At 37.4% G+C, this 14,941-nt stretch overlaps 1 protein-coding gene across 3 annotated transcripts; it reads left to right on the plus strand.

Annotated features, from left to right (window-relative positions):
• Positions 1-218: 218 nt before the first annotated feature.
• Positions 219-14,172, plus strand: acp1 (acid phosphatase 1). Of its 3 annotated transcripts, XM_028605548.1 has the most exons (7): positions 219-316; positions 1,411-1,484; positions 3,754-3,867; positions 3,938-4,051; positions 8,401-8,462; positions 9,377-9,482; positions 13,841-14,172. In XM_028605548.1, exons 1-7 carry the CDS (start codon positions 274-276, stop codon positions 13,916-13,918), a joined length of 591 nt encoding a protein of 196 aa, XP_028461349.1. In that variant the 5' UTR covers positions 219-273; the 3' UTR covers positions 13,919-14,172. The 3 variants fall into 3 exon arrangements, with proteins under 3 accessions (XP_028461349.1, XP_028461350.1, XP_028461351.1); XM_028605549.1 differs by lacking the exon at positions 3,938-4,051 and having other exon boundaries at positions 13,841-14,170; XM_028605550.1 differs by lacking the exon at positions 3,754-3,867 and having other exon boundaries at positions 13,841-14,170.
• Positions 14,173-14,941: the final 769 nt, after the last annotated feature.

Raw genomic sequence — 14,941 nt, forward strand, 5'->3', positions numbered from 1 at the left:
AACTACGTTTCTGGCTTTGAGAAAGACTAGCTCATGTTTACAAATATTGATTGAACTTTTTGAATTTTTTTAAATGTAGGTAGTATTCCCCTTTAATTTTGGGATTTCTCTAAACTTAAAACAAATTTAGCACTTAAAAACAATGACTATCATATCAGCAGCATTTCCATAATACCTTAATAATCCACACGAGTTTTTTCAAACTTTCAAACATTTTGCTCAGGCACTAGTTGGCCACCACCTGCGGCATCATACAGGACCCTTCAGAACAACATGGCGGCCACTGGTACGAAGTCGGTTTTGTTCGTTTGCTTGGGTAAGAAACACCATTTTACCCCAGAAATTGTGACAGTATAAAACGAACATCACATACGACCAGAATACCTTTTTATAGACTTTAGTAGTTTATTTAGTTGTTGTTAGGTTTACTTAAGAGCGTTAGCTGAAATGTTTTAGCTAACGTTAGCTAAGGTGAGCTTTCATATAAACCTTTTACTCAAGCCACTTTAATTAGTAAACTGGTCATTTAAAATGTAAAACATTTTAGTGTGTTTTATAGAAACGCTGAGTAACCTTACAATACCTGGACGCGAACAGTTTTGGTGACACAGCATCCCGGAAGTTTACTCATGTCAGGTTGTGACCTGGTTGTGACAGGTCAGAGTCCATCGTGAAAGCTGCTCGGTTATGACTCATATACAGTCTAAAAGCTGCTCGGTTATTATGACTCTCATATACAGTCTAAAAGCTGCTCGGTTATGACTCTCATATAAAGTCTAAAAGCTGCTCGGTTATTATGACTCTCATATACAGTCTAAAAGCTGCTCGGTTATTATGACTCTCATATACAGTCTAAAAGCTGCTCGGTTATGACTCTCATATTCAGTCTAAAAGCTGCTCGGTTATTATGACTCTCATATACAGTCTAAAAGCTGCTCGGTTATTATGACTCTCTTATACAGTCTAAAAGCTGCTCGGTTATGACTCTCATATACAGTCTAAAAGCTGCTCGGTTATTATGACTCTCATATACAGTCTAAAAGCTGCTCGGTTATGACTCTCATATTCAGTCTAAAAGCTGCTCGGTTATTATGACTCTCATATACAGTCTAAAAGCTGCTCGGTTATTATGACTCTCATATACAGTCTATAGGTTTTGACTCTTACTTATCAGCAAAGTGTTTGTGGTAGTTGTTAATCCTGTCAACACTAGACCCTTGCAAGACGTATGTGGAACTTAACTGAACTAGTTCAGAAGTTGCATTTAACGTTTGGTGTATGATTTAATGATGTAGTAGCACCATATATTTTGGTGTATTCCCTACAAATTCAGTTCAGAAGTGTTGCAGTTTACAGTTAAACAGTTTTTTTTAAACATGGCATTAAAGTTTGTCATGGTGTTTTGAACAGGGAATATTTGCAGATCCCCCATCGCTGAAGCAGTCTTTAGGAAGATGGCAACAGATGCTGGTGTTGTTGATAAGGTAATGTCATAATTAATTCATTATTACATTGTACAAGACAGTATTTATTAGGGGTGTCACAATACCAAAAATTCAGTAGTTTGTCCCATTGCCAGTAAAATAACAGGATTCTCGATGTCGATTTCGATACCATGGTAAAAAAAAGGATTTTCTAAGATTCCATGTACTTTAACTTGAAACATGAACTTCTTCATTAAAATATTTTAAAAATGTCATAACAAGACATACAAAACATGTGCAATAGGGCATAGAACAACATAATAAAGTGCAATTAATGGTCATAGTGCAACAACTAGTATCCCCAGACACATTCCAGACTTCCAGGCATCTTTTCAAAAGGTACTGTGCAAAAACAACAGTGCAAAACAAAACAGTGTTTCTAACAGTTGCGTGACCAGAGAAGTAACAATCCCCGGGTAAATATTGGAGATGTATTTGAAAGATGGAGACAGCTTAGAGCCCAAAAGGATGCTGAGTTGGCTAATTTCCTCCTGAGCAGGTAGCTAAGCATTAGCTTCAGGCTAAATTATCACGGCTACAAGGGACGGGCATTTTATATAATTTCAACATTCATGTACTCACATTGAATTATATAGCTAGAGTACCCGAGTTGGTTACTCGCAAAAACAAGTGAGACACAGCCAGTAAAGTGATCCCGACTGGTCCTGGCTAACCGTGGCTAACGTTACTGGAGGAGCAGGCAAGCGGCTGTTTATAACGTGTAGCCTGTTCAGCGGCCATAGCCAACAACGGTGAGTTATTTGAAGCCAAGAGAGGGGGGCTGTAAATGAGGGAGAGAAGACCGGGAGTTTGCAATGAACATGCCGTTTCTTAGGTCGGGTAGAATCTATACTGCCCCCATCAGTTCTGAAAGAGGCGCAGCAGCGATGCTGCTAATACTGGCATTGTCGCTAACAGTGCCTACGGTTCTTAAAAAAATGGGCATCGTCTGTGTTTTTTCATTTTAGAACCGGAAGGTATCACAAGTATCGGTTCTCGTGACATTCCTAGTATTTATAATAGAGGTGCCTATAATTGGCCCAATATGACATATGCTGACAATCTTTGGCTAATATACACTGAACAAAATTATGTATATAACACTTTTGTTTTTGCCCCCATTTCTCATGAGCTGAAGATCTAAGACTTTTTCTATGTACACAAAAGGCCTATTTCTCTCAACGTTGTTGATCGAGTGGCCCATGGTGGCGGTGGGGTTATGGGCAGGCGTATGTTATGGACAACAAACACAAGTGCATTTTATTGATGGCATTTTGAATGCACAGAGATACCGTGACGAGATCCTGAGGCTCCTTGTGCCATTCAAAACATCCCAGTTCTTGCATGGCCAGCATACTCACAGACATGTCACCCATTGAGCATGTTTGGGATGCTCTGGATCGGCGTATACGACACCGTGTTCCAGGTCCTGCCAATATCCAGCAACTTCGCACAGCCATTGAAGAGGAGTGGACCAACATTCCACAGGCCACAATCAACAACCTGATCAACTATATCCGAAGGAGATTTGTTGCACTGCGTGAGGCAAATGGTGGTCACACCAGATACCAGATATCTCAGCAAAGGAGAAGTGCTCACTAACACAGATTTGTGAACAATATTTGAGAGAAATAGGCCTTTTGTGTACATAGAAAAAGTCTTAGGTCTTTGAGTTCAGCTCATGAAAAATGGGGGGGAAAACAAGTGTTCGGTTTATACTTTTGTTCAGTCTATTTACAAAGAGAGCTTTTTCAAAATCACAATTATCAAATTAGCACCAGAAATAAAGCATCAAGCACATAGAAACTACGTTTGTTGTAAATGACCTATCCATGGAGATTTAGTAGGGTAATAATCACAAAATGAATTCAAAGATATTTCCATACGTTACCTGGTTATTTATAGTATGGCAATATGCATTTATAAAGTATTGGTGGGGAATTATGACGCAGTGGGTGAAATGGTAAATAGAATACATTGATATAAGAATGTCTAAACTGGAGTAAGATTACTGAAGTAAAACTAGTTAATCATTTTTAGGCCTAATAATACATCATAACCCAGCTGCGGCCTCTAAAGATCATGAATGATGGCAGGATGTGTTTCAGAACATTTATCCTAAATTCCAACTTTTCAGTCTCACTTGTAATCCTGTCCTTAAGAGTACAACATGTGCTGCAAATTCTGCATCACCTTCCACATATCTGACTGTACTTGAGAGTGAATCATTTTTGCTGTGTCATTGTTCCCCGTGCTCTGCTCTGTCTAGTGGAGGATAGACAGTGCTGCCACCTCCACCTATGAGATAGGAAACCCTCCAGACCACCGCGGTCAAGCCTGCATGAAGAGTCATGGCGTGCCCATGAAGCACGTGGCCAGGCAGGTACGACCCCCCACTTATACATCTCTCTTAGCAGTAGCTAGCGCCCCCTTTTTGTTCTCTGTTGTTGCAGTGGGTCATAGACAGTGGTGCCACATCTGACTGGAATATAGACAGCTCACCGGATGCCCGTGGTCTGGCCTGCCTAAGGAAGCATGGCATTGAGACGAGCCACAGGGCCCGACAGGTACAACCAGATGTCCCGTGGCTCCTCGCACCTCATTCATGTTTGTGTTTGTGTGTGTATGAATGTTAAAAGAAAATAAGTTTTACATTTTCAATTTCAGATTTTCCATTTAAGCCTGTTTCATTAAAGATTAAATGAATCCTGCTACCCCCATCATAGATTAAAAAGTTATTTAAACCCTGACTCTGGGATCAATTAATGGTGTAATAAAATTACTGTACACATAATTTATCAACTAAAAAAGTTTTTTAACTGCGAGAGAAAAGTCGTACAGATATATTTTCCAACACAACTGGTGTAAAAAAAAACTCTAATTTTAAAATACTAAGTGTGTTATCAATACTTAGTCAGACGATGGATGCTACAATTATAAACTGAAAGTGTCTGCTCCGTACAGCAGCAGCAAGTCACAGCACAGAGTGTAAGGAGTCACATAGAGAGTAAGGAGCGTTAACAGACAAGACGATGGCAGAGGGTTTTGTGTCAAAGCGAAAAAGCACCTATATGCAATATTTCTGATTAAAACCCAATGCTAATAGGAAAACCTGATAACCTTAATGAGGCAATCTGTCAACTTTGGCAGCCACCTCACAGCTGGAATGTGGTGCAGCTGCACTACAGAACACTGGCTCTGCAGTAGAAGCTTGACCGTAGAGGCCAGAGATCAAAGTAAGCGCTCTACAGATATTGAGCATCATCTGCAAATATGTTTTCTTGTCAAATATCCTATGTAATCAGTAACACCAGTGTTGTGTCATGAACCAGCGCAAATTCACAACAAAAGAAGGGAGACCACACATAGTTAATAAATTAAAACCAATGTATTTAACGACAAGAGCCACCCGCAGAGTGGGAGGGTCATCACAGTTGTCACAAGTTTATTAATCGGTGGTAAAATTTCCTCACCGTGGCATCCTACAATGGGGTTATATGAGAACACATGTCTCCTTCCAGACAACACCGATTTAAACTTTGTCTTAAAATATGAACTGCAGCCAATCTAATAACAGAGCAACTGCCCTCCACATTTCAGCTTTACTTAAACCAAAATATTTCTACAGGGTAGTCAGGGAAGAAAGGTGGCAAGCCACTTATTTATGTTTTTTACTGTGTGTGTTTTTGCTCGTATTGAATACAGAGGAATCACTAAATAATAGCAACCAAAATGGCGGTTTTCATTATTTTACAGGTTTTCTGATATGAACTTTTAGACAATTGTGCTATTATCTTGAACATATCTGTTATGTGTATGTGATTGTCTGTGAAAGTGAACCTGTTGGCCAGGCCTGTGCCTATACTTTTGTGTAAAATGATGGCAGCTGTGTGTATGAAATATTGATGGAGCCAATCTAGCAGTTGTCCTATTGCATGTGTTTCAAATCCTGAAACACGACAGAAATAGCACCAAGATGTTTTTCCATGTAGGGCCTTAAGGCCTTATGCTGTGCTGGCTATCCTCTGTGTCCTTAAAACACTCTTGTTGGTTTGTCTCTCTGCAAACTATTTAGTCAGACCCTCGTCTAATCTCCTCAAAGCGAGGATGGGGAGGCTCAACCCTTGGCTTTAACCCAGCCAAATCCACCCTTGAATTTCTATCACTGACTTTTGCTCCCACACTCTATTTTCCTATATTCCTCTCAATTTTTGTACTTTGTGAACTTTGCTGAACTTCTGTGGCTGTGAGTATTAGCCTGGGAGATGCTGGGAAACCACTTCAACAAACATGTTTGTTTAATAAAGCAAACATGCTCCAAAGTAATCCATAACAAATTCTTTTCTTTCTTACCAACCCAACATTAGATTTATACAGCTGAAATTTAGATGTCATATTTATCAATGTGTTATCATTGAGTTGTTGCCAATTTTTAAACTATGACAAAATCCAGAGACAGCCAAAGGTTGCTATTTAGGCTGTCATTTAATTTGTCATTTTAACTTGCATATTATTTGGTAACTTTACTATAAGTCCCCCTATTTAGCATATATAAGCAGTATTAACACATTTAATAAATGGTTTATAACACACTATAATCATGTAAGTGTAGTTATATGCAGATATAACGACACTGAAGTGTTCAATGATGTAATATTTTTCAACAATTATAACTTCTTATACATATTTCATTACAAGTGTTCGCTACAGTCATTCATTATTTCTTTTTACACCAGCCTTCACTTATGAATGCACACAATAAGAGTTATAGATGTTAATAAATAATAATAATAATAATAATACATTTATAGAGCTTTTCATAATACTCAGACACTTTACAATAAACAAGCACGTTAAAAACAAGTGAAGCAATAAAACTAACATAATAACAAGCACATTAAATACAAGTTAAAAAACACTACCTTATAACTACATTGGAGTGGGTCATAAACAATTTATTAAATGTTTATATACTGCTTATAGTAGGAAATTATTGCCAAGTATTTTTAAGAACAGTGTTGTTTCTAAATAACTTATTTGAGGAAATATGCCTTTTTCACAGCAGACATTTTGACTTGTCATAGTAGCAGTAGTAGTAAAAACACAGGTGTTACTAATAGCTATGGTTTGTTATATTCAAGTGTCCCAGTAAGCTGTGACAGTGAGTCAGCATGCAGGACCCAGTCGCCTTTTTCTCAGGGGTTTATCTTCTGAACTTGTTGAACTTGTTATGTGTGTCTCCCTCCTCAGTCCTCATTCACAGTAACAGCCTCTCAGCTATTATGATATTTCAGAAATCACTAAGCATTTTTTTCATTCACTGTCATTTCAGTTTGAGTGTATGAGATGCAAGGAGATGCAATTGAAGGAAGATATGAGCAGAGATATCAACAGCCGCTGTGGTTATCACCACCACTCTGTGGGAGAGAAATTGATCAGATCTTTTTAGCTACAAGCAGACCCTCTGGGAATATATACATTTACACACATTTATAAACAGTCCTAATAACATATATATAACAGTCCTCCTCTGCTGTTACATGAATGGCCACAGCTGTCTCTGTGAGAGAGCATTGCAGGAGTTTTATTCTTGTCTTCTGTTCCTCTTTTTTCATTTGGCTCCTGCTGCCCATGCTTCGATCTTGGCATTCCTATAAACTGACTCTCAAAACTATTCAGGGTGTTGCCTGTATTTTTTTTTTTTTTTTTTTTTATTTCCGCTTGTTCCATTAAATCATCACCATCTGAGAACAGTAATCACTTTGCTCAACACCCCTCCACATGCCTGCACTTGTGCAGCTGCATTGCCTTTCACCAGTTATCTGTGAGTACAGAATCATGTTAAAGTTGTTATCTTTAAGATTTCAGCCCTGGTGGATTTGGCAAAAGCCATAGTTACCGTAGTAATAGCAACTGGGGTTTAATACTACATCAAAAACTCCCTGAGCAGCTTTTTTGTCAGAAATACGGCAACAACATGCATCTTTATTACAGTGCAGTTGTTTTAACAACGAATTCAGTTAACAATTTTTCATTTCATGCTGCACACGGCGCAAACATTTTGCCACATAGCAGGTCACAGTAAAGTTGGTTACCTTGCTGAGGAGTTAGACGTGTGCAAACAAACAAACAATGTGTATGTTTGCATTCAGTGTTACTCCTCCAACAAATTGTGTTTGAGGTTTAACAAATACATTTCTTTTCTCATTTCAAAACATTTTCAAAGCCAATTTGAAAGTCTTTCTGCAATAGAGGTTTAAAAACTCCACAGGAAACCCTTAAAATAGGGTTAAAAAAAGCCAACAATAAACTTTGGCTTTATTTAAATAAAAACTGTAACACTGGATTACCTGCATGCCTCGTTTCCTGTAAATCCCTCGTTCCTGTGAAAGCAATTGGAATCCAGTGCAGGAATGGCATCACTAACAATGAAAACTTCTATGTAGTGTGGTAATAACAGAATGTAAATGCATTGTCTATCCCTGAAAAAAATGCTAGCCATAAATATTATCAAAAACAGGGTTTGATTTCATGAAAAATGTAAGGATTATAACTTTAAATCACCAAACTATCTTTATTGTTGTATTAGAAATGATTGATTTTTACAGCATGTCATTGAACCCTCTCTGAAGGTATAAACAAAAGCTTATACCATTGTTTGTTAATGCTTTGGGAGGAAGTTATTCCCATGGATGTCATTATCATAAGATTTATATAATCTGTTCATTATTAAAAGTATAACATAACAGCTCTGCATATAGGATGAGATAGATGTTCCACCTCATATCTAAATGGCATCAGAAAAAATACTGTATAACATTACTTAATTTTTGGTAGTACCATTGAATTGTACGGTGTTCCCACACAGAGCCAGAATTAATACTTGTTTTGTCCTGTATTTCTCCTTTACTTCCAGGTAACCAAGGATGATTTCATGAGCTTTGACTACATTCTCTGCATGGATGAGAACAATTTAAGGTACGATTATTTCAACTCACAGCAGCAGCAGTGTTTATTATTGCTGTGAATGTGGCTTGCAGAGTCGCTAAAAACACTGGTGTGATGTCTCACTTATTAATGGTTGCCTGGGATCAAAAACACACATTTGCCTTGAAAGCGTTCAAACTATGTTGTCTACTGTCTTCGGTAATTATATGTGCTACCCCTTTACATGCACATCAAAATGGTGGTAACATTGAGCTATAACTAACTTGTAGGTGAATGCCTCCCTTTTAATTAGCAATATTCTTTCTTAAGCTCTTTCCAAAGGTCAGGGGGAGGGATATTTTTTGAACGTTTAGGGATCATTTTGAGATCACATGCCTATAGCAGATCTGATCTGTAAGCAGCTTACTGAGTTCTTTGGATGCCTCGTCTTTGCTCTTTGGGCAGGTTTTTTCACCCTTTCTCTCCCACATTATGTTTTTTTTTCTCCACAAATGTTAAGCTGACCAGACTAAGAAAATGAGACCCAGTCTTAGACAAAAGGAACTTTGTCCATGTTTAGTTTTCTTTTAACAACCTTTCTCATTGTTGTCACTTTGAAATTGTTTATTACTTGTTTGACCTTCTTTAGATTTTGAGTTTGTGATCGGTTTAAACTGTGTTATGTTCACTTTCTTTCAGTTCATTTAAGCTTATAACATTGTTTGTTAGTGCTTTCAGAGGAAGTTAATCAAATGGATATCATTGTCATGTGGTTGTTACTATATATTCTGTCCATTATTGGAAGTTTGTAACGTGACAGCTTTGCATATAGGGTAAGAAAGATGTTCCACATCATATCTAAAAACACTGTATAATATTACTTGATTTTTATTCTGGTCCAGTGGTGACATGTTAAAACAGTGTTTTTTCTTATTTTTTTCTTCTGCTTGCTCTTGTCTTTACAGTGAGTTGAACAGGAAAGCCAAACTTGTGAAAAACCACCATTCAAAGATTGAGCTTCTTGGTTCATATGACCCACAGAAGCAGCTCATCATCGAAGACCCATATTATGTAAGTGTTTAAGTAAATTCTCATGTTAAGAATTTTCAATCATAATTAAGACGATTCACCCATGTTAGATTTTAATGTTATATTATTATATACTGTACAGATCTGCTGGGAGGGGCATTTGCAATTTTGTTGTGTTCATTGTAATATAATGACAAAGGCTTATTTTATCCTAATGATCCCCGTATTAGGATAATATATTACTGGGGAAACCAGAGGTAATAGACTAAATAGACAATCTGGAGAAGAGATTGGAAACAAAATTCAAGCTCTTGTTGACACATTTGACACTATTGTCAACAATTGTAAATGTATTTGCAGAAAAGATAACAGGTGTATATACCATGTCAGTGTTAAGCAGTTTGGATATACTTCATCAGAGCTAATTCTTGCAACGTATTGTCCGACCGCTTTGTAAATCGAGTGTTTATAGTTGCTCCAAAAGGCTACACTGGAGGGTGGGGTTCAGACTCTACTGGAAGATGTTCATAATGTTGCACTCTAGCTAGCGAGGGAAGTTCTGTTCTGTTCTTAATTCATTCTTAAAGTTCCCATTGCATGAAAATTTCACTTTATGAGGTTTTTTTTAACATTAATATGAGTTCCCCCAGCCTGTCTATGGTCCCCCAGTTGCTAGAACTGGCGATAGGTGTAAACCGAGCCCTGGGTATCCTGCTCTGCTTTGAGAAAATGAAAGCTCAGATGGGCCCATCTGGAATCTTCTCCTTATGAGATCATAAGGAGCAAGGTTACCTCCCCTTTCTCTGCTTTGCCCGCCCAGAGAATTTGGCCCACCCATGAGGAAGACATCATGGCTTTCAAATGAGCAAAGTGGCAGTGGGTCAAGGCCACACCCCCACCCTCCACCTTGCCCCTCCTCTCTCCTCCTCAATAGCTACAGACACAGAAATGGCACATACTAAGGAAAGCTCATTGTGGGATTGGCTCTAGTAGCTGTAATTCTGCACCAAGGCTGAATTTCAGGAAACGGTTTTCAGATACAGTATTAGGGGATCACTGAGGCCTATATAAAAGCATCCAAAGAGCACCATGTCATGGGACCTTTAAAGTTTTGCCTGATAACTGTTAATTAATTTAAGTGCACTACTTTGGCTCCGCTACAGCTCTGTGTCTGTCCCTCTGCTTCGGTTTCACTCACCACTGAGTCTGACTTAATGTCCCGCCCACAACACTATCTGACTATCTTTTACTGGGTATTATGTTGAATGTTTCTAATTTATTATATCATTTCTTAAAGTGTTTAAACAAAGTTTTGTGTTGGAGTTTGTAACATTCCAAAATCTTAATTTTTACTTAAAGATTTTCATTTTCACAGTAAATGCATTTTGTTTCCAAATATCGGTTATCAGTTTCATTAACTACTAATAATCGGTATCAGCCTTGAAAAATCAATATCAGTCGATCCTTACCCAGTACACATTACAATAAATTACTTTTACGAAACTCTTATTTGAACTGCTTGGACATTGCTATAAGAAGTCTTTTATGGTTCCGATTGGTTTGCTTTTCACAGTTCTTTGTTCTGCCAAATGATTTTGGCTGTTTGTTTTTTTTTTTGCAAAGTGCAGGGTTTAAAAGTTTAATTAGTAATGATATGCTGTCAATATACATTTAATAATGCTGCTCAGAAAGTAATAATTTCCTGAGTGGTTTTGATGGAAGATGTGTAGCCAATGCTCTGTTGGCCCTGTGATAATGTATGTGTGTCCAACTTTTAGTTATGTGGAACCCTAAAAGAGTCATCAAATAATCAGGGTTGTGGTGGACCACAGTTGATGGGACTGTAGTCCGTTATAATTTATCTCAGATTTTGGCTTTGAACACCACTTTTATTTATGTGGCGATCAGCACAAGTCTACTGGTAGCTTTTTGCCAATAAAAGGGTTGATTTACAGTCATTGTGGTTTGGATACTTGACAGTATTGAATTGTGGTCCCTCGCCACATGACATGACAGCAAAGTGAGCAAAGAGGAGCCAGATAGTCACTGTCAGTGTGTCAGGATAAATGGAGACAGATGTTTTCTTGTCCATTTAGTGTGATTGTAATGACAAACTATGATGACAACTTTTCTGTGTCATTACTACACATAATTGACAGTTTAATTCATAATTTACGATTAAACACTTTTAAATTTAGCCTACCAGAATTTGACTCCTTATCGTGGCTGTCATTTAGATGCTAGTGGCATGCTATAAGGATGGCACCATTTTAAGCCAGACTGAAATATCTTGGCAGCTATTGGATGGCTTGTCATAAAATTATATATAGATTTTAAGTTGTACAGAGGGTTAATTTGAACCTTCCTATCATATCATCGAGTGCCACCACGAGCTTGACATTTTTGGTTGTTATTGACATATCTTGAAAACTGTTGGATGGATTTGTTTGGAATTCGGTACAGACACTCATGTTTCCCAGAGGATGAATTATAATGACTTTGGTCTTTTGACTTTTTATGTAGCACCATCAACAGGTCAACATTTTAGTACATTGGTTTATGATCAGATACTTGCAAAACTAGTGACATTGTGACATAATGACAGCATTAGCTGTAATTTGTGTTGCTAACATGCTAGTCTAGATCAACGACGGTTCATTTACCGGATAGTTCCGCCTAATGCCCCTCCCTTTCTGCTTTCTTTGTGTTTACATTAAACTCCGGTCGCATCGAGGAACATTAACCAAAGCCTCTGAGCAATGTTACACGCTAAAAATTTTTAGTTTTGAAGAAAATTTTGTTCTTGCAGCAAGGCAGGCCTGCTTGGTTTGTTCGGGGAATGATTTTAAAGATTTACAAAGAATATGTTTACGGCATTTACTCTCTAACTGGGATGTTTTGGGACCGATTGGTGAAGATTTGCTATAATACACACAGTTCATTTGACCCTAACCATTTTGAAACATAATTTTTCTTATGTCTAAGACATTTTGTAGTTTATATTTCACTGTTTAGGGGCATTTTTGTGTTGCATCTCCCAACTTCTATTAAGCATTAGATGACTGACACTTCCTCTTAAAGGAACACGCCGACTTATTGGGACTTAAGCTTATTCACCGTAACCCCCAGAGTTAGATAAGTTGATACATACCCTTCTCATCTCCGTGCGTGTCGTAACTCTGTCCGATGGCCCCACCGGTAGCTTAGCCTAGCACAGATCCTGGAGGTAACAGGTTCCAACTAGCCCACTGCTCCAAATAAGTGACAAAATAACGCCAACATGTTCCTATTTACATGTTGTGATTTGTAGAGTCACAGCGTGTACAAAGAACAGGGTCACATGAGACACAGCCGTCTTCTAACCGTATATTAACTGGGAACTATATTCTCAGAAAGCCGAAGCACTGCTACTTCTGCTACCTGGGCGGAGTGATATGCTTGCAGCACCTGAGAAGCCCCGAGCAGAGAGTAGCAATAAGCTAAAGTCCCAATAAGTCTGCGTCTTCTTTTAAACGACTACCGATCATAGTGATCTCTACTCCATGCTTCACTTTAAGGATGATGTTAAGGCTATTTGTTTTGTATTACTCCAAACAAAGTGTAAGTGGTTTCTGCAACAAAATATACTATTTTATTTTCACAGAATATTGTCCCAGTAACATAATAGAGCATTCACATTTACAGGTCAATTGTGAAAGGGTTCCCACACTATTTCCTATTTGGATTTTTGATATTGACATTATTTAATAAATATGCCAATTAGGAAAACAATTATTTGAGTGTTATTAGTTTACATAGTGTATTTTTTTCCATTACAGTGACTTAAATTATCACATTTTATGGCTAAATTGTGCATACATGTAGTTAATTCCAAAGGGTTCACGTTATCCTTCTGAATCATCTACATCTGCATCTCTTTGTTAAATGTGAGACATTTTACTCTCCTCTGCTTTTGTCAACCCATAATTTGTGCAGAAACAAACGTCCTCAGACCTTCCTGAGTGGTGAATCATAGGCCTAAACCACTGTCAATGAAACAGTAAAGATAATTTAATATGCCTTATTATAGTGACTTTGATGAAGATCAGACTACATTTTGTGGATGTATTGTGCATGAATGTACTTTCAAAAGGTCTACTTTCTCATGGCACTGTATTTCTCCCTGAGGAAATGCTATTTATCCAAATTTGAGTTTGGTGCTTAAGCTCACACTAAATGTACACTTGAAGCCAGATGACATCAGTGTGGGATCTGATTATTTTGCCACAACAACAATTTTGCATTAAGTTAAGCTGTATTTGATATTTGTTTAGTTGCAGCCCAAAACAGATCTAACAGATGTATGTAATGAATCAGCTATCGTATATTAAATTTCTGTTTTTTTCTGTTTTATTTCTTAGGGGTGTGACAAAGACTTTGAAAAGGTGTACGAACAGTGTGTACGTTGCTGCAAAGCATTCCTGGAGATGAACTCCTAACAACATCTGACATTAAACAATCTTTGCTGAAACGTTTGGATTACCATGAAAAATGTACCAAAAATGCTTTGAGTGTTTCACACAAGCACTCCTCACTATAACCTTCTTGTTGATGTCACTAGAAGACCAGGAAACAGTTGTTTCAGTGTGGTAAATGTTATACAAACCACACATTGTGTACATTTAGAAAGATGCTGCATGGACAAGTTTGTAGACTGTAAATCCAAGTAATTAATAAAATAGATAAATTAGTATGACTGTCAGAGACTTATTTTTACATACAAATCATTCATTTTTACAGGTTTTTTAAACATTCATCATTTCTTTTTGGTTAAAAAAAAAAAAGAAACCAGAAAGGAAAAACAGGGAACCCCACCAGTCAACCACCAGCATGTACCTAAATGACACAAATCTCAAAACTTAAAACAAGTTCAATGGAGTCAAGTGAGAAAATAAGTTGTTTTATAATTTGGTGAACTGTCCCTATTTTAAAGGAGCTTCTTTCCCAGTATGAATGTTTTTATGACTGAAATATGCTGAACTGCAGTGGGACATTCACCAGCTCTGTAGTCGCAGAAGCATTTCACTTTGCAAGACAGGGACGTAAGAGAAAATATAAGACAAAGACCATTCATATTTGTACCAATCTTATAATTTATTTAAATATATTTCATTTTTAGATATATTTGTATTTAACAGCCATTTAACGACCATTTAAATGACAGTCACTTTAATTTATGGTAGATAGGTGGATTCCTCTTACTTTGCTTTACAGTATGTACATCATATTTATTTTGTTTCATATGGCCTATAGTCTGTACAGTGGAACCTTGTGACAACTCAAATAATATATAAATATAGACTTTACCACGCTCTACCAAGATCCACAGGAGGGCTGTGACTTACAACCGCCACTTCCTTTTTTAACATGTCTTGCAAAGATGCAGAGAAATGTTCATGTAATTGATAATTTAATCAGTTTTTTCTCAGTGTGAGCACAAGTGGGTGAAACTATGCCGTGAC

This window comes from Perca flavescens, chromosome 18 (assembly GCF_004354835.1).
Source record: "Perca flavescens isolate YP-PL-M2 chromosome 18, PFLA_1.0, whole genome shotgun sequence".
Taxonomy (NCBI): domain Eukaryota; kingdom Metazoa; phylum Chordata; class Actinopteri; order Perciformes; family Percidae; genus Perca; species Perca flavescens.

What these genes read in the sequence shown, in the direction of transcription:
- acp1 (XM_028605548.1), top strand. Translation starts at nt 274, where the DNA reads ATGGCGGCCACTGGTACGAAGTCGGTTTTGTTCGTTTGCTTGG. An exon ending in CGAGCCACAGGGCCCGACAG is followed by an intron (nt 4,052 to 8,400) that starts GTACAACCAGAT and finishes CTTTACTTCCAG; the next exon opens with GTAACCAAGGATGATTTCAT. An exon ending in ATGGATGAGAACAATTTAAG is followed by an intron (nt 8,463 to 9,376) that starts GTACGATTATTT and finishes TTGTCTTTACAG; the next exon opens with TGAGTTGAACAGGAAAGCCA.